General features: G+C 30.9%; 4 protein-coding genes and 1 long non-coding RNA gene across 5 annotated transcripts in view; 1 reads left to right on the top strand and 4 right to left on the bottom strand.

The window, feature by feature from the left end:
- The window catches only part of LOC111681703, a 35,104-nt gene extending 31,240 nt beyond the window's left edge, over positions 1-3,864 (bottom strand). The window contains exon 1 of the mRNA XM_023443591.2: positions 2,868-3,864. Coding sequence (XP_023299359.2) covers positions 2,868-2,956 — 89 coding nt within the window. The 5' untranslated portion in view covers positions 2,957-3,864. The remainder of the gene's footprint in view (positions 1-2,867) is intronic.
- Positions 3,865-4,560: 696 nt separating this feature from the next.
- LOC111681676 (conserved oligomeric Golgi complex subunit 5) lies at positions 4,561-7,175 on the bottom strand. Its single transcript, XM_023443561.2, has 3 exons — positions 7,093-7,175; positions 6,419-7,034; positions 4,561-6,324 (listed from the first exon to the last, which is right to left on the bottom strand). Coding segments are annotated over exons 1-3 (2,289 nt in total). The 5' UTR covers positions 7,095-7,175; the 3' UTR covers positions 4,561-4,653.
- A 243-nt stretch (positions 7,176-7,418) lies between these two features.
- Positions 7,419-14,816, bottom strand: LOC124419568. The gene is made up of 4 exons (XR_006940695.1): positions 14,573-14,816; positions 8,470-8,978; positions 8,129-8,394; positions 7,419-8,059 (listed from the first exon to the last, which is right to left on the bottom strand). It is a non-coding gene; the product is annotated as an uncharacterized LOC124419568 (long non-coding RNA).
- On the top strand, positions 9,125-12,187 carry LOC111681682 (serine/threonine-protein kinase TBK1). The gene is made up of 9 exons (XM_023443569.2): positions 9,125-9,266; positions 9,393-10,419; positions 10,477-10,628; positions 10,823-10,950; positions 11,008-11,083; positions 11,145-11,269; positions 11,330-11,507; positions 11,577-11,858; positions 11,920-12,187. Exons 1-9 carry the CDS (start codon positions 9,183-9,185, stop codon positions 12,037-12,039), a joined length of 2,172 nt encoding a protein of 723 aa, XP_023299337.1. The 5' UTR covers positions 9,125-9,182; the 3' UTR covers positions 12,040-12,187.
- Positions 14,817-18,062: 3,246 nt separating the features above from the next.
- Positions 18,063-19,041, bottom strand: LOC111681687 (protein cornichon). The gene is made up of 5 exons (XM_023443574.2): positions 18,934-19,041; positions 18,625-18,875; positions 18,430-18,542; positions 18,228-18,371; positions 18,063-18,156 (listed from the first exon to the last, which is right to left on the bottom strand). The coding sequence occupies exons 2-5, from the start codon at positions 18,772-18,774 to the stop codon at positions 18,129-18,131; spliced, it is 435 nt and encodes a 144-aa protein (XP_023299342.1). The 5' UTR covers positions 18,775-18,875; positions 18,934-19,041; the 3' UTR covers positions 18,063-18,128.
- Between the last annotated feature and the right edge of the window lie 1,127 nt (positions 19,042-20,168).

Here is a 20,168-nt window from a genome sequence, read left to right as displayed (position 1 = left end):
AAGATGCCGACTACTGGGTGATGCCGACATTAGGTGCATTTACCCTATCTCCTGATTATACTTAGGTAGTACTATGGTATTCTTTCTTTAATTTTGCCGAAGCGAAATTATAACAATTGCATTCCATAAGGCATTAATTACTTCATTTAGAATGCTAAAGTGCATTATAAAAATATTTATTTTAATCATCCAGAAAACCAACCCAATAATCAAATCAGCTGTTTTATTAATTGTCAAAAATACTTAGAAACAGATAAAAACAAATCATATGTTATAAAATATTTTTACTGATAATAACAAAAATAGAAAGAAGAATAATAATATAAAGAAAAAATAAAAACAAATTCAATTTCAATAAAATTGTATGTATGGATGTATATAGCGTAATAATATAGGTATGTAAATAAAATATATTCTAAAAAAACTAATGAATATGAAATACAAAAATAGCTTAATTTGCTACGCAAAGGTCACTTGCGTCAGACCGGTCTGTATATTTTATACAGAAAATATAAAAAAAAACTACAAAAAAGAATACTTTTAAACGTTTAGTAAAATCATTGGACAATATGTGAAAGGGGTTGGGGAGGTGTTGTAGAGCTTAGTAAAGTTTATTATGAAAAGATAAAAACATATGGTATTATTAAGGTGTTGAAATGCAAAAACCATATGTTTGTTGATAGGAAATTTTATTTTAAATTCGTGTATGTGTGTGTGTCATAAATTAAAATTATAAATAAGAATTTTTGAAAGGTTTAAAAAACATTTTAAATTAAAATGTAAGTGCGTAGGTATATAGTTTATATAACCGAAAATGTTTTGTATACCTATATTGATCTTATTGATTAGTCTATAGTTTTCACTCAAAGCTTTTCAGGCTATGGTGTAAGCTATAGTTTGGACTGTATTCTGTGCTATAGTTTGGTCTGTATTATGGACTACAGTTTTATTATAGTTTGAACTTTACTTTGGATAACAGTCTAGATTATAGTTTTGACTATTCTGGACTACAGTTTTATTATAGTCTGGACTACAGTCTAGTCTATAGTCTAGATTACAGTTTTGACTATAGTAAGGGCTATAACTATACTCTGGACTATCGTCTGGGCTATAACTTAGACTATAGTTTGATCCAACATCTAGCCTATAATGTGGAATATAGTCTGGGCTACAGTTTTGGTAGATACCTTTAATCAGAACAACAACAACGCTAAACGAAATAAAAAACAAAATACACAAGGCATCTTAACCAACAGACATCTAAACATACATAACGAAAAACACAGAAAAACAAAAACAAAAATAACAACGCAATGACGCCAACAGCATCCAAACATACAAAAAAAAACACAGCTGAATAAAACCAAATACATCTACACACACACATGTACATCTTTTTCTAATATACAGTGTTGTTGTTGTTGTTGCTTTTTTAACAAAGCATGAAAAAAATATGACATTTTTTGATGAAATTTTCAGAGGTTGTCTCCGGTTTTTGCTCATATCTCCGTTATTTACCGACCGATTTTCCTGATTTTAAATAGCGATCTTCTCGAAAGCATGTCTAATAGAATTATTGAAGATTCGGATTTCGCTGATATCTGGGGTCCCCTAAAAACTGATTTCAACAGACAGACGGACAGACAGACGGACATGGCTTAATCGACTACGCTATCTATAAGGATCCAGAATATATATGTACTTTATAGGGTCGGAAAATTATATTATAGAAATTACAAACGGAATGATAAACATATACATACCTATATACCCTTCTCACGAAGGTGAAGGGTATAAAAATACACTATTAAATTCGGTTTTGTACAACTTGAAAATTCCATTTGCCATCCCTGATTTACATTTCGTACAATATAACAACTTTTCCTAAACAAATAACTTTTTTTAGTAAAATGTATTTAAATTTCATAACAAAAAGAAATAAACTAAACAAGAAAAAGGAAAAACCACATGTTTACAGGTTAAACTGTAGGGACTTGTAATAAAAATGCAATAATTTTATTTGTAAACCATATAAGAAAAAAAAAAAAAAACTTCTAAGGTTGGCAAACCGAATGACAGGCGACTTACTGGTTTTGCTGTTAGATATTTGCCGGTACAGCTGTTTCAAAATGAAAAAAAGAAACACACACGCACACACATACCAATAAAAGCAACAACTATATCATCATAACAAAAACAACAACGCAAATCATACGGTTTTAATAGAAAGCAAAAACGAAATATAAACTGTTAGCAAAAACAACTGCAAAACAAGAGAAAGATGAGAATTAAAAAGTGATAAGAAAGAAAAAAAAGCAGCTGATTTTTTGTATAAAATTAAACAAAACAAATATTTAAATTTAAAATATATTTTATTTAAATAAAGATAATAATTGTATTTTTAGTTTTGTTAGAACAACTGTGTAAGGGTGTTTTTTTATAAGAGGAATGTTAAGAAAATGAAACAAAAACGACAAAAACAAAATGTTTTTCTTTTTTTTTTCATTGCTGTCAATAAAATTTTGCGCCATACTTCTATTACCCTTTTCCATCATTCTCTCTTGCATAAAAAAAGCTATATAAATAATAATCTTATCGAACCCATATGTTTTAGGTGATTTTACAGTTTCTTCTTTTTTTTTATTTAAAACGTATGACAACTAAAACTGAGGGTAAATCATAAGAGGAAAAAACATATGGATTTGTAAAACAACAAATTGCCTAAAATAAATAAATAAACAACAAACATATGCTTTTTAGATTTTTAGACAAACAAAAAAAAGTGACTTCATTTTTCTTTAAACAAAATACTTAAAAAAAAATCAATAAATTGCGTATTATATTCCTTAAGACTAATAATGACTTACTGTAATTCTTCTTCTAATTCTTCGGTACTTTGATATTCAACATTTTCCAAAATCACTTCCTCCGTTTTAATAGGAACGTTCGAAGACATATTTTATATTTTATTATAATAGTTTTTTCTTTTTAATTAAATTACACTTTTTTTAGATTTTTCAATATCTTATTTTTTTTAATAGAATTAAAAAAAAACCACGTGTTTTTTCTTCAAATATTTCTGTTTTTTTTTTAATTGGCTTTATGGTTTTGTTTATGAGTTTAAAAATAACATTTAGGTTATTAATTTTCTGTATGTATCACTGCTATTGATTTTTTTTATATAAATTCCTTGCTATTTTCTTTTTTTTAATAAAATTTTATATTTTGTAATATTTTTCTGTTTTGTTGTTTTTCACTTTTTCATTTAAATTTTTTTTTTTTTTTGGTCTTTTCATGAGACGTATACCAAAATGACGTTTATTTTTCGTTTTCTTTTTTTATAATTTACTCTTTACAACAACAAAAAGTGACGCTCACTTATACACTCTCACTTGTTTATGTCGTTTTTTTTTTTCTTTTTGTTATTTGCTCTTTGTTGTTTTGTTTTATTTTTCTTTCAAAAACCAATGAGCTGCTGTTTTTTGCTTTTTATTGTTTCCACTTTAACAGCTGGTTATTCGCCTTGTTTGTATTTTTGTTCTATTTCCTTCTCTATTCTTCTTTCTTTCTTTTGTGTGTGTATATAATAGATATTTTTTCAGCTGTTTTTTTTTCTTTCTTACACAATTTAGCGGCAATTTTTATTCTGTTTGGAAATTGTTTTTTTTTTTCTTTTAACTTTTCAAATTGTTTTTTTTTATTAATTTTTTAAAATTTTCTTACAAAACTTTTTTATTTATTTGTTTTTTTTTTAATTAATTTTTTAAAGATTATTTTCCACTTTTTTTTAGCAAATAAAAATGCAAAATAAAATTTTTATCCGCTTCAACACAACCGCCTCAAACGAAACTCAAGAACGTAATGAAAATGAAATTTCTCTTCGCCAGTTTTTCCCCTAGATTTATCTCAAAATCTCATCGTTTAAAATGGCTTATTTCGCCGCCTGTTAATAACAGCGCTGCTAAGTGCCTAACAATGTTCACTTTTTTATTATTTGCCGTACGAGGGCTAAACTAAAAATATGGTTTAAATTAATAATAAAAAATGTGAAAATATATTTATTTATTACTTTATAAAGATAAATTTCAATAATATGCGTATCGCTTGTAGTAGTTCAATGAGAAAATTGCATCAATTCCACGCCAGCGTAGCGTTATTTCCATAATAAAATGGATTTTTTTGCTGCGCTATTCGGCCTCAGCAAAATTTGCTGCGATTGACACACAAACACATACATTTCTTACCGGACGATTTTGCTGAGCAACTTACTGAGTTCATATAAAAAAAAACGTTTATTGGAAATTTTTTTGCTGAGCTCAGCAAATTTCCAATATTCGAATAGATTTGCATTATCCATCACTCTTGTACCGTGCTAACTGCATTACCAATATGCGATACTTGTTATTGACAATGTACTGCATTATTAGCATGTGATGTACTGTATTACCAGCAAGTAATAGTAATATTTGGCATTATTTTCCAGAAATATATCCGATTTAATAATTAAACTTAAATTACACATTCTAAACGTTAAATTTAAAATAAAATTAAAGACATTAATCAAGCTAAGCTATGTATATTTTTATTTCATACTTTTAAATAATAAATTTTAAGATAACTTTACAAAAAAATAATATTTCTTAACAACTATCATTAAGCATCGACTTTTGAAGCTTTTTCGAAATATTCCACCATTAGAGGAAACACTTCATCATACTGTTCACTTTTGCGGCGTCTAACGCCATCCCTGTAACGCTGCAAGGCTCCCGAAATCAATTCCAATTTTTCACGTTCATTTGTATGACCCTCCAGCCATTCAATCAAACGTTCATTAGACCAATTAACAGTGGTGTGGGGTGATTGTAGCTCTGGACCAGCATGAGCAAATAACAGAAGTAAAATAATGTAAGAAGGTACTAGAGAATCTGCACCGATAGTTTGTTTAATCAATTGCGCGGGATCTTGTACAATAAGGAATGACATGGCACGTAGTAAACGAGCTGAATTACCCAATTCATAGAGATTGGTACACAATGGCTTAAGGGTGTTTTCCATATGCAAACAATCGTTCTTTAATCTCTGTCTACCCGCTTGACTTAGAGGTCTTAGGATACTGATGTTGTGTATGAAAAAATCAATACATCTTTTGGCCACTTCCTGACCACATCTCATTGTTATGTCCTTGTCATCGTAGGGTACAATGTGATTTGTCCAAGAACGATTAATAAACTCTTGTAATTCTTTCATATACATCGAGGGTCCAGCTGTGGAAATTTTTTCCGAATTCAAGCCCGGCTCACGATGTATACTCAAGATAATGATATTAATGGTGGACACTATAGAATCCATAATTTGCTGCAGTATAGTGCCTATCAAAAGATCAGCCTGTTCCAAAGACTTGGCAATATCGTCCCTGGCAGTAGATTGGGATTTAGAAAATTGTTGCCCTAAATCCTGCAGCATACGTTTGGTAGAGTCTTTGAAATAGTATAAAATATTGGCCAATAAAGTATTCTGTATTTGCTGGGTATTGGGTAGATCTACCACTTGCACCGAATCGGGTCCTAATTTTATTTGGGCCTCAATCTTAGTGCAAAACTCTTTACTGCAGGCTATAAATACGGCTGCAATGGCATTAGTAAGTCTAGTATCCACTAAAGCAGCACTTAGTTCTGCGGCCGCAACTCTTATGAAATTATCAACAGTTTCATTATTAGGCAAATCCACTCCCGCCATACAGGCTTTCATATTGGCACCACACTTACTAACATAACCCACTTCCAGGTGAGTAAACAAATCGTCATCAAACAAAAATGCATTATTTACCTTTTGCTCTAGGCCACGTACAGAACTAAGTAGTTTAGATAAACCTTCCTGTAAAGTTTGTGTTATATGTGCAGGACATTCCTTAAAGGATTTTCTTAACAGTTCCTGTACAGCTTGCCAAAAGCGTTGACTAATAGTTTGTTCAGCACTAGCAGCCGATGTGCCAAACTGTTGCACATCTTCTAAAGCCTGTTTTAGCAATTGAATTTGTGTACAACACTCATAAAGTTCATCGTAAAGCAGCCAATGTAAAGATTTCCAGAATTTTGCACGAAAGTTTTGCGTTGTTGTCAATTGGGGAGTTTTTCCTGGACCTCTAAGACCAGCAGCGGCGGCTGATTTTGGTGAAGAAGTTATTGTTTTATTGGCTTCATTTTTATTTAATATAGAGATATCATTGCCAGCAAAACACTCTTTAAGTGATTGTTCTAAATCAGAAATGAACGTTTTAACGAGATTATCTAAAGAGTTATCTAGGGTGTTGAAATTTATAAAGATCTGTAACGAAAGGAATTGCAACAAATTACGTATTTTGGCAAAGAAAAAATTAAGAATATTGAGTAAAAAAAAATCTAATAGTCGTCCTACTCACCTTCAAAGCATTACAAATTTGTTGTTCATTCCGTTCCTGCAAACCCGTAACCAATTGCATTTGTGTTAGATTGCGTATTTTCTGTCTGGAATTTATAACATACATTCTTGCCGATTGTACAAATTCAATTTTCTTCAAATCCGGATCTTCAATTAGTTCATTCAATTCATAATGCAACTCCGCCTGCTTGAGAACATCTTTAGTGTTCCTTAATTTGGAGGTCAAAGTTAGCAATGTTTTGGAAGATCTTAAAAGATGTGATAATTCATGTAGACGTGCCAAAACCTTCGATTGATTCTCTATTAATTGATATTGATGATCAACTTGATGCTTAAGACGATAACTGGAATTACGTATACGTTGCACATCATCGGCCAAAGTATTTAGAGCCGCATCAAAGCGTCCGGCATGAGTTGCCTGTTGCAGTAGGGCTCCATGTTTGTCACGCACCTGTTGTTGCAGCTCTTCATTGATGTTATTAAGACGTTTACTTAGTTCTTGGATTTGATCACCAATTGTAAGATTCATTGCAGCCAATGCGGCAGTAATGTCGTCCTCCTCCTCCACCACTGCTTCATTATCGATATTTGGTTTGGGCGAATCGGTAAGTGTTACCCTAAATAATGGAATATTGGTTAATAAACATAAATATAGGAGAAATTAAAAAAACTTACATTTTTCTTATAAATTATTAATTTTTCTGTCAACAATATTCTGTTTTCATGCAACGTCAAATGTTTACAATTGCTAATAATAATGTTGCCAGATTAAACAATTAGAGAGGGTTCTTAAACACTTAAAATAAAGTAGTGCGGCTGATAACAGGAATGTTTTTAATCATTTGAGTTCCTAAAGGTATTTATTTTAAAAAATACACTATTTTATATAAAGATATACTATATATTTAAAAATATACTGTATATATACAGAATACAAAAAAAGTAGTTTAATTTTGAACAACAGTCACACACAATTTTTCTCAGTGTTTACAAAAACAACAGCTGTTATTGTTTATGTTTTTATTAGACATTCACTTAGAATTATTAACACAAACTAAATGTAAACAAATTTTTAATCCAAAACAAAAAATTTGACAGAAATTTTAATAAATTATTAATATATTTAATTAAAATAATAATGACATTCCAAGAATTTAAATGCCTGCGTATAATTGATTGTAAACAAGGCGCCGTTAGAGCGGTACGCTATAATGGTAAGATTCACTGACATTTTATTTATCAAAATAAACAAATGCAAACAATTCCTTTCCAGTCGATGGCTCTTATTGTTTAACTTGCGGCTCCGACAAGAAGCTAAAATTATGGAATCACAAGACTGGATTACTTTTAAAAACCTACGGCGGTCATGCCGATGAAGTTACCGATGCCGCTGGCAGTTGTGAAAGTAGTAACATTGTGACCTCTAGTTTGGATAAAAGTATAATCTATTGGGATGTTAGTACTGGAGCGCCGGTAAGACGTTTGCGTGGTCATGCTGGTGGTGTTAAATGTGTGTGTTTTAATGAAGACTCCTCTATAGCGATATCGGGAGGACGTGATAATGCCGTCTTTTGTTGGGATATACGTACCAGACGTTTGGAACCGGTACAAATGATGAGAGAAGCTAAAGATTGTATAACGTCTGTGTTGAGTAATGAGAATAAAATTATTACCGCTTCTTTGGATGGTTGTGTGCGTTATTATGACATACGTGTGGGAGAACTCACTTGTGATAAGGTGGGAGTGCCCATTACCTATTTAACCATGACGAGGGATGAACAATGTCTAGTGGCCGCTTGTCAAGATAATATTGTGCGTTTGTTGGATTGTGATTCTGGTGGTTTATTGTCTGAGTACAAGGGTTGCAAAGGCGATGATTATCATATCGAATGTGGGATTATGTGTAACGATGCTCATATAGTCTCGGGCAGCAGTGAGGGAGATGCTATTGTTTGGGATTTACTAGAGGCTAAAATACTACAAAATATTGCAATTAGTAAGTATTGAATATGGACGTTCCTTAAGAACAATTTTAAATAGTATTTTCTTTACAGGTAAAACTGGAGGTGTTGTACATTCTTTAGCTACACATCCTAAGTTAAATGAAGTTATGTTTGCGCGCCGGCGAGATGTTTATGTGTACTCAACGGAATTGGAGGATGAAACAATGGATGTTTTGTAATTTTATATTTTTATTTAAGATATAGATATGTAGGGTCAGAAAAATGTAAAAAGAAAATTATAGTAATTAAGTATGAATACTGCAAAAACCATTTAATGAAATTAATATTCTAATTTGTACTTAACACGTTTTTGGGTTAAAATTCTCATCGCCATAGCAGCCCTTTTAAGGTGGTAATGTCGTCAGAATAACACTTGTATTTTTTTGACTATTGTTTTTCATCTGTCGCTTGTGGTCAGTGGTTCAAATTGTATTCATTTTGTAAAATATGGCAACTCTTTCAGCCAAACAGCTGACGAATGCATTGGTATTTTGTTGTTGTTCTTTCTGTTTCTCTTTCCGTGTTAAACGCTTAGCGTCATTCCATTGATAAAGAAAACTAAAAATTATTAGTAAATTTTAAAATCATTTCGCATATATTTCGTAAACTTATAAAAAAGGATTGTTAAACTAGTGAAACGTAAATGAAATGTATTAATTATAACAACAAATAAAAAATAGAGAAACAAATTTCCAAGAAGTGAAAGTAAGAAGTAGCTGAAATCACTCCACAAAAGGAAGGAAACAGAGAACACATAGGAAAATGTCTTTTCTAAGGGGTTCCTTAAATTATGTTTGGTGTACCACCAGTGTTTTGGGCAAAGGTGCTACGGGTTCGGTTTTTCAGGTAATTTCCCCTTTTCCATATTGTTTTTTATTTTTTTTTCGTTCTAATGGGAAAAGTAATTTATACTTGCTTTGTTGTTGTTTCTTTTGCTTTTCCCTTGTTGTTGCTTTGTAAACAATAACACAGGGTGTCAATAAAATTACCGGAGAATCGGTCGCCGTCAAAACATTTAACCCTTACAGTCACATGCGTCCTCCAGATGTACAAATGCGAGAATTCGAAGCTTTAAAGAAAGTCAACCATGAAAACATTGTAAAACTTTTAGCAATCGAAGAAGATCAAGAGGGTCGCGGCAAAGTGATTGTTATGGAACTGTGTACCGGTGGTAGTTTATTTAACATTTTAGATGATCCCGAAAATTCTTATGGTTTGCCCGAGCATGAATTCTTATTGGTTTTGGAACATTTATGTGCCGGCATGAAACATTTGCGTGATAACAAATTGGTCCACCGTGATTTAAAGCCCGGAAATATTATGAAATTTATTTCGGAAGATGGTCAGACTATATACAAGCTAACGGATTTTGGTGCCGCCCGTGAACTGGAAGATAATCAGCCATTTGCTTCGCTTTATGGTACTGAAGAGTATCTACATCCTGATTTGTATGAAAGGGCAGTTCTAAGGAAATCCATAAATCGTTCCTTTACCGCCAATGTTGACCTATGGTCCATAGGCGTTACTCTATATCATGTGGCAACGGGAAATTTACCCTTTCGTCCCTATGGCGGTCGCAAGAATCGAGAAACTATGCATCAAATTACTACCAAAAAAGCTTCGGGTGTTATATCTGGTACCCAAACTTCGGAAAATGGTCCCATTGAATGGTCAACCACTTTACCGCCACACTGTCATTTGTCCGAGGGTCTAAAGACTTTAGTTACCCCCCTACTAGCCGGTCTTTTAGAAGAAAATCGTGAAAAAACCTGGTCATTTGATAGATTCTTTCAGGAAGTTACTTTGATCTTACGCAAACGTGTTATACATGTATTCTTTTCAAATCGCACCAGTTCGGTGGAAATCTTTTTGGAACCCGAAGAACAAATCGAACATTTTCGTGAACGTATACTAATGCAAACGAAAGTGCCTTTGGAGAAACAAATATTACTCTTTAATAATGAACATTTAGAGAAGAGAATTAATATGCATACAACGGGTGAGTATGAATCATATATAACGATTGAAAGTTATTGTAAATAAGAATTGTTTTCAGCCAATTCTTTTCCCAAAACAACTACGGAAGAACCTATATTCTTATATAGCAATGATGATAATAATGTTCAATTACCACAACAACTTGATTTGCCGAAATTTCCTGTATTTCCCAGTAATGTTTCAGTTGAGAATGATGCTAGTCTAGCAAAGGTATGTGCATAACATGAAAATGGTTAAGAACTGCAAATAAGTTCCGTTCCTTAAAGCAAATTTCTGAAGGCTTTAGATAGTTTACCAGAAGTTTATTATAAATAACGATGATATAAGCAAAATTCTGTAAAACTCATGATTTTCCAGTCTTAATTGCATTTCAAATTTAATATTATGTTTTTTTTTTCTCAAAGGCTGCTTGCAGTGTGGGTCATGAATGCAAAAGACGCGTAGATACCTTTACCAATATTGATATTTTAATAAAAAAGGCTGTACAACAGTTTATTGAAACTTTAATTACTACTATCACTTTGTTAGTAAAGTAAGTTATAAATACATATGAAATTTAAAAAGAAACTTTAAAAATCTAAAATTTTAGAAAAACCAAACATTTTGATAAATTACTATCGACTGAAATAGATTATGCGGATGCAGTGCAAAGTATGGCTAAAGTGGTAAGTTGTTTATAACAAAAAATTTTGTAATCAATATTAATCTTTGTGGTTTTAACTATAGACCAAAGGAGATCAAGAATTGAAACCCATTTTACAGAAATTGGAAAATCTTAAAACAGATTTTGATGGTGCTGCCGATGTTATAATGCAATTACATACAAACTTTGTGGTGGAAGATCAATTAAAGTGGGTTTATAGAGTTTGTTTATATAAAAAAATTTTGTAATTTTCAATAATTTTTATTAGTGAACAATGGACTTCTTCTATGCATGGTAAAAAATGTCCCTGTCGCACTAGAGCTAGTGCCCAAGCAAAATATTTAGTAGAGCGTTTACGTGATTCCTGGCAACATTTATTAAGAGATCGTGCTACACGTACTTTAACCTACAATGATGAACAGTTTCATGCTTTGGAAAAAATTAAGGTAACATTTTATTGACAAATTAATATAAAGATAATTATTTGAAATATTGTGTTTGTTTAAATAATACAGGTAGATCGCAATGGCAAACGCATAAAATCATTGTTAATGGATGATGTTAAGCCCTCGGTGGCTCAAATGGCTGAATGTTTAGCCGATTGGTATAAACTAGCTCAAACGGTCTATTTAAAAAGTGAAATCTTAGAAAAAGATGTACGAGAATGTGAACGCACCTTAAATACTATACGTGATGAGTTATATCGTCTTAAAATTGATTTACAAAAAGATATGGATGCCAAATTAGTAAATAATAGTAATCAGTTATCGAAAATTGAGCAAAAAAGTCGTCTTATTGTAAGTTTTTGTTTATTTATACATTTCCCAAAATAACTTAAAATTTTCTATTTATTTTTAGTTTATGCAACAACAGCAACAGGAAATTTTAGCTATAATGAAACAAAATCGTCAATTGATCTCAATGTTACAAGAATTGGGTATACGTCTACCAACTGCTGCAAATCCTTTGGATTTTTGAATATGTATTATGTTTTAAATAGTTATTTGTTTTAAGTTTGATATTTTTTATATATGATTTCGTTTATTTTTTTTAATGGTTTACTTCTTTTATAACTGATATAGTGTATATACATACAATTTCTATATATTTAATAAATAGATAAAACAAATTTTATAATTGTGTTTAATGGAAATGGTCAGAAAATGAAAGAAACCTTAAGTTAAGTTAAGAATCTGTGAGTTACCTAAATATTTTCAAAAATTCTTAAAATTTTCCCAAATTAACTAAATGCCACGATGTAAATTTCTTTGATATTCGTTTATTATATTAGATTAAATTAAAAAGGACAATTTAAGCTAAATCTTATTAATATAATAATAATTCTACTAAATAAACTCCTGTTCGTATAGATACCAAATGAAATGAAAGAAAACATTGCAAAAATTAACATAAAATTTGTTTGTTATAAATAAAATGTTCGAAATAAACGACAAATTCATTCATTTCACCCTTGCAGAACAGGAGAGTTGGTAATGAAAATTTACATATTATGATGTAAAAATACTAAACTCGAAACTTCTTCGGGTTCTAAATGCATACGACGATCTCTTATAGTCTGGGCTGTAGAGGAAAATATTTGCTCACTAGGTACCGATGTCGCCAAATTGCACAGCCGCTTAAGAGCGTACTGATAAAGACGGGGATATATGTTTTTTCGTTTATTCCACCAAACGAGTGGATCATTTTTACGCTCTAAATATTCCTCTTCCAAATAATTATCAAATTCTAACTTAGCGGCCGCCACATTATCTTCGGCTCTAAAGTTTTTATAAACATCTTGATCGAAATCATGCCAAATGCTATTTCCTTGCTCGGCAGATGATGTTCTTATTTGGTTGTCCATATTTAATCTTATAGAGTTTATACGATTGCGTAATTTTTCGACAGCCGTCTCATAGGCGCTATTGCTGCGAAAACCATTTCTCTTGAAACGTGGATCCAGCAAAATACTTTCGGCATATAAATAATTATTTTCATAATCTCCAAAGTCATAGGAGTTCATTTCATTTTTAATTTTCGTAATCACAGTTGTGACTTTGCTATGGCGGGAGAAACATTTTGCAATGAAGCTCTGTAAAAGATTGCTAAGAACGGAGGCTTTTGATAACATCACATTATTTTCTGCACAAATTTCTTGTATAACTTCGTAAAAAGGTTTTAGAATGTGTAGAATTTCCGCTAGATATTCCCATTCCTCTGGCGATAACATTAGTTGGGGACATTGTAAAGCAAATTTTGCCAATAATATATGCTTAATGTTAATAATAGTTTCTAGCATTTGGTAAGTGTCACAGCCATGTTTTTCCATTTCAGGCTTAAGTTGTGTTATAGTAATACCCATTTGTTGTTCAATTTCCTTTATTATTTCAAGGCCTGCACTAGAGTTATGTAAATAATCTACAATTTTTCTAGTTTTACCAATAATATCGCCGACTTCTTCCAGTGAAGTGTGCAGTATTCGCTGTAAGGCCTGGGCAAAACAACTGATTTCACTCCATGGGCCCTGTCTAACAACGGCAGCAATATTTACCACATTATCATCACTAACTATAGCCGATACCTTATTCCAAATATCAAATTCCAGCATAATGTTTTTAAAGAAATTATATAAACCATCATCCGAGAAACCGTCTTTAATTTCAGAACATCCAATTAAATAGGATTTTAGTTCGGTATTTTCACTCTCGATATAATGGGCGGTGACTGTAACATAGCAGACATTTGTTGTCGAAGTCCAACTGTCTGTAGTTAGACATACAGCCAAAGATGAGCGTATTTTTGATTTAACATTTTCCAAAATTTCTCTACAAACATTTGGCAGTAGTTCGTTAGTTAAGGATCTTCTTGTCTGTAGTCTATAGCCGCGAAAACGCGATACATTCTTTACAAGTTTCCTAAATTCTGGCTCTTCGACAATGCTCAATGTATGATGTCCCTTTGCAATCATTTTCAAAACCTGTTTGTCGAGTTTCTTCAATTTTAGAATAGTTGAGGCAGTCTCTACAAAATATTGCTGTGAACTGCAGGCCGGCCGTTCTAATGATGCTTCATCTATTAGTGGTCTTTTTAAATTACCCAAATCTAAGGTTGAATTACATTTGGCGCCTTCAGTTTCATCATCCTCTGTACTAGCTGGTCTTTTTCTTGCATTCATTTTATTTTTATTAATTTTATATTGTTTTTATTAAGTATTTGTTTCACTTTTGCTTTTTTAAACTAGTTTAATTTTGTTATAATGCGAAAAATGTTTATGCCAAACATAGAACACAGTGTTAGTTGTGAAAAAGTTTCGTGTGATAAAAAAAATGATACTTTGTGATACAAAACAAAATGAATTCACACAAAATGGCCTTACTTTAACAAGAGTTTGATTTGTTTTTCTTAATATTTACACTAGCACTGTTAAACTCCGTACATAAAAAATATCTCTGACAAGTGACGCTGTCAATATTTATGAATATAAACTAATAATGAATTCTCTCGTCTTTACCTGAATTCATCACTTTGCACCTTTTTCGGATTATCCTTGATGTGATACAAATTTTGCAGTGATGCCAAAAGGATATTTTTCTCTATATTATCTCGTATGTATATGGCAACACTATTTTTTGTTTTAAGCTAACACTCTACTCTCTACCAAATTATATTTCTTTCTTTTTCATACCAATATAATTTTTTATTTGACTTACTCTTTTTAATCCACTCCAGACAGTTTGAGTGGATTAAACGAGTTTAACAGTTTCTATTCCATACAGTGTTGCCAACTTAGTGCTTTTAGCACTATTTGCGGTGCTTTTTGGTGTGCCAAACGCGGAAAATTTTGCTCATGGTGCCTTTCTTCAAAAAGGCACTAAAGTGGTGCTTTCTAATTTTATGACAGTGCATTTAGTGCTTTTTATACCCAACATATACCCAAGATGAGTGGGGTATATTGATTTTGTCACTCCGTTTGTAACACATTGGTCGTATATATTTTGGGTCCTTATTAAATTCTAAGGCGATCTAACCATGTCCATCCGTCTGTTCATCTGTCCGTCCGTCTGTCTGTTGAAAGCACGATAGGGTTAGAACGTAAAGACCAAACGAGTTAAATTTTTCCACAAAATTTTTATATGCATCAAAATTTCTCTACCAAATGACATTAATATTCATTACCGACCTAAAAATATTCGACATAAATATGTTTTATATAAGCCAAAATCTCTCTAGCAAATTTTACGGCAATCGGTCCATAATTGACCCTACCCCCACATATGGTCACCTTCAAAAATTGATTTTAACGCTCATTACTGACTTAAAAATACGTGTTTAGCGGAGAAATTCGAAATAAACTACTTTTATACAAATGTAATCTTCCTACCGAATTTAATTCGGATTTATCGGTAACGTACCCTACCCCCTATTAAGGTCCCCTTAAAAATATGAGTACAGCGATGAAAATTGACAAAAAATAAGTTTTATATAATTTTTTTACACAGTTGAATCTATCCCTCATATATATAAATCCTCCATGATTACTTCATCGTTGTACTCGCAATAAAAAGATTTTTATTATAATTCTTTATGCCGAATTTTATGACGATTAGTCTATAACTGACCAACAAAACAAAATCTATGTACAAAATGTACAAAAGCAAATATTCTTTAAAAACAAAAAAAAATATTCAAAATACTTTAAAATAAGTGAAATTAACAATTTTTCCAGAACTCAAAATACTTAAAAATAATATATATAGATTTTGCAAAAAAAAATATATTTCATAAGTTTTGTAAAATTTTACAATTTGGGTGTGGGTACATCGGTTGGCCAGTTGGTAGTGTGCCTGTCAGTTTGAATGTTTAATGAAATTTTACTATTTTTAAAATTTTCATCTTATTTATCTAATATTCGTCAAACATTAGTTTTAGTTCTTACGTTACTAAAAATCTAACTCACACCGGTGAAAGACTTTAGTATGACGCATGTTTTGTTTTGCAGCCCAATGTTCTAAAAAACGAATTTTGGAGTCTTGGAGGAAATGAGCGAAATAATGTGCAATTTTTATTAAAATAAACAATATTTGACTGAAAAAATGTTAGTGCTTTTTTACCCATTTTCAGTTAGAAAATTACGCTTTTTTACCCCTTTTTAATTTTTTTGCGCGCGTTTTGCTTGACCAATGTTGGCAACACTGATTCCATAGTGTAGACTGTTTTCAATCTGGAGTTAATATTATTAAAATGTTAATGCTAACATGACAGATGTTAATTAATATTAATATGGCAAATTTTAAAAGAAACAACAATTTTGTTAATTATAAAAGATTTATAATTAAATTATTTTTCTTTTAAATCTTTATGTTTACATATGTTTGATAAAAAAATGAAATTTGCACGAAATCGCTTAAAAATACAAAATAAATTGTTTTAAAAACGCCAGATTGACATTGTTTGTTATAATTTTTTACAACAAAGACCTGGTTCACCCTGAGGTTCTATAAATCGACTTTCGAATAATCGAACAATCGACTTTTTGTCGAAAAGTCGAAGTCGACTATTTTGTTCCAAAAAAGTCGATTATTAATAAATAATAATATAATGTTAAGAGGCAACATTATAAATTAACGCTTCTGGCAACTTTATAAATTTTTAACTCTGGTCGGAAAAAGTCGAAAATAGTCGGAAAGTCGAAAATAGTCGAAAAAAGTCAAAAGTCGAAAATAGTCGGAAAAAGTCGAAAAGTCGACTATTTATAAAATATTAAAAGTCGAAAAATCGACTTTTAATTAAATGAAAAAAGTCGAAAAATCGACTTTTAACTAAATGCAAATATTCGAAAAGTCGACTTTTCATAAAATGCAAAAAGTGGAAAAGTCGACTTTTTGTTTCAACTATAGAACCCTACACCATGAGTATATTTTTAAAATTTTTACTTTTTATAAAATTTTTATTTTTTATAAAGAAAGTTTTATGTTGAATATTACCAATAATTCCAAGGTTACAAGTCAATTTTAGACATTTAAGTCATTTTTTGAAGGGGGTTTGTATGGGGGCTAGGGTCAAATCCTTACGAAAATCTGCAGTGACATTTATACTTATATAAAACTTATTTGTGCCAATTTTTAGAGAGATAATAGAATATTTGACGTAATTATGGCATAAAAAGTTCAAATCGGGAGGTACGGTTGTATGGGGGCTAGGTGAAATAATGGACCGATTTCAACCATTTTCAATAGGCTTCGTCCCTGTGCCAAAAAACATGCTTGGTCCAAATTTCATCAAGTTATCTTGAAAAATGCGGCCTGCACCTTGCGCACAAGGTTTACATGGACAGCCAGCCAGCCGGACATGTCTTAATCGACTCAAAAATGATTCTGAATCGATCGGTATACTTTAAGGTGGGTATTGGACCAATATTTTTGTATGTTACAAACATCAACACAAACGTATAATACCCTTCCCACTATAGTGGTGTAGGGTATAAAAATAAAAGCTATCAAAAAATGTTGTATGGTAGACACCACTGCAGTAAAATAGTTGGTCCCAGAGGGTTAAGGTATTTTTTTAGAAAAATTGCTTCTAATAACGGTGACGTAGTAGTTCATTTGGTTGCAAATAATTGCCTCACATTCATTGTACACTCCCCACCAAAGTAGTGCACATACATATAAAAATTATCTCAACAGGTAAATTAAATACACATGTACGCTCATAATTGTTAATTTTAATCTAAAAGACCCTTGATCTAATTAATTTTGTAGCTTTTCTTTTAAGGTTTGAGTTTTGTTCATTTATTTTACACAAAATCTTTTTTTAACTTTCGTACATATTATTATTAGAAAAAATTTTTAAATTTTCACTATAGTATTATGATTTTTTAAGAAGAAATAATAAATTATAAAGAAACAGGTGTTTGGTATGTGTGTCTGTAGTTATTTTTGCTAATATGTATGTTTTAAGATAAGAATTGTACGACGACACACTAAATTTGTTACATTTTGTTGGTAATTGATTGGACGACAAGCGCTTTGAAGAAAAAAAAGAAATAAACTTTTTTATCGTAACATCTACGTTGAGATTAAAGAGTAGACCATGCTAGAATAAGAAAGATAAAAATGATAAGCTCAAGTATATATTTTAACATACAAATATAATTAAAAACTTACCCATAGATGTAATAGAAAAATGATATTAAATAAATGGCCAATTTAATCCAGCCCTCACGCATATTTTTGGTTAAATTATCTGAAGATAAAACAGTGGTTGGATCATAAAGACCGGGACCAGACATGACGGGACGATTTTTGTAACTATAAGTAATCAAAAGTTTAATAGTTGTTGCTTCCTACAAAAGCGTTGTACACTTACCGCCATATATGATAGGCAATCAAAGGAATATTGATACACAATGAAAACCATTCACCACATACTAAAAATAACAAATTCAAAAAGATGTGTAGCAAATATTCCGGCAACACCAGCTAGATAGAATTCCACAAAAAAAATAGAAATGCAAGTCATTAATAATTGGCCATAAGTTAATAATAGTCGTTCACAACTTACCGGATTTAAACTATTACATTGATCTATGGGATTTTTATAATCTGTTTTTAATTCATCAAATGCAATAACATGAAATATTGCAAAGAATATTAAAAATGCATCACCTATCAGGGCAATTATATAGGTAAATGCCGTAAAATTGAAAGCCATTGTTTTCTCTCTGTGTGTGTGTTTCTCGGTTGGACTTTGCTAAACAAAATCTCCCAAAAGGCGGGTATTTAGTGGGTTTTTAATTTTATATCTACTTTGTGCTGCAACAGAAATAGAATATTATTAATTTTATATTAATTGTTTAATGAAAAAACTTACATTCGTTTAGGAAAACTTAAAATTTTGTTAAAATTTTCCCTTTTTTGGTTCGAGGTGTCTCCTGTCGTCATGACAGTTGAGTAATTTCAATTATGAGTTCATTATAAAAACAGAGTTGCTTAAATTGTTAAGAGATGCCAGATATTTTAGTATAATATAGAAATCGCTATAAATTGTATATTAACCGTTACGATACCCTGTGGAGTTGGGTGCTTATTTAGGTAATTAATTATATCTTAAAATAATATTTAATCCAATGTCAAGGTAATATAATTATAAGATAACGGTAACGATATTTAAGCGATAATGTTGAGTTAAAAACTAAAAGAGCGATATGAACGCATTTTTCATCCACACTAAAATCAAGTTAGACATTTTGTCAACTTGTCAATTTGTATTAATTGTTGGTTTAAAAATTATGTTTTTTTTTTCGAAGTTAAAACTTCAAAAACAGCGCTTTTCGTTTTGGTCTTAAAAAGTAAGTTAACGAAGAAACTAAAAATATAATCGTACTCAATTTACTATAACGAAATTGAATTGTAACCCTGGTATTTTATTTTTCTTCACTTTTGTATTGCACTATAAATAACAGAGCATAAATGTAATATAAATAACTAAGGTTAAAAATAGAGTTGAATTAGTCCCGAATTTTTAAGTTATGTCAACAATTAGGGTTCTATAAATCGACTTTCGAATAATCGAACAATCGACTTTTTGTCGAAAAAAGTCGAAAAGGCGAAGTCGTCTATTTTGTTCCAAAAAAGTCGATAACTCGACTATCGCCTGTGAAGTCGACTTTGTAAATAAAAGTCGAAAAAGTCAAAAAGTCGGAAGGTCGGATAGTTGAAAAAAGTCGAAAACTCGAAAAAAGTCGGAAAAAGGCGAAAATAGTCGAAAGAAGTCGAAAAAACTCAAAAATTGCAACAAATAGAAAAAATATAAATATTTTTTTTATTAATAATAATAATAATAATAATAATAATAATAATAAATAATAATATAATGTTAAATGGCGACATTATAAATTTACGCTTCTGGCAACTTTATAAATTTTTAACTCTGGTCGGAAAAAGTCGAAAATAGTCGGAAAAAATTCGAAAAAGTCGAAAAAAGTGGAAAATAGTCGAAAAGTCGGAAAAAGTAAAAAAAGCCGAAAAGTCGGAAAAAGTCGAAAAGTCAAAGCAAGTCGGAAAGTTGAAAAGTCGAAAAGTCGACTATTTATAAAATATTAGAAG

Source organism: Lucilia cuprina, chromosome 2, assembly GCF_022045245.1.
Source record: "Lucilia cuprina isolate Lc7/37 chromosome 2, ASM2204524v1, whole genome shotgun sequence".
Taxonomy (NCBI): domain Eukaryota; kingdom Metazoa; phylum Arthropoda; class Insecta; order Diptera; family Calliphoridae; genus Lucilia; species Lucilia cuprina.
The sequence above is the reverse complement of the archived record's forward strand: the minus strand, read 5'-3'. Positions and strand labels throughout refer to the sequence as shown.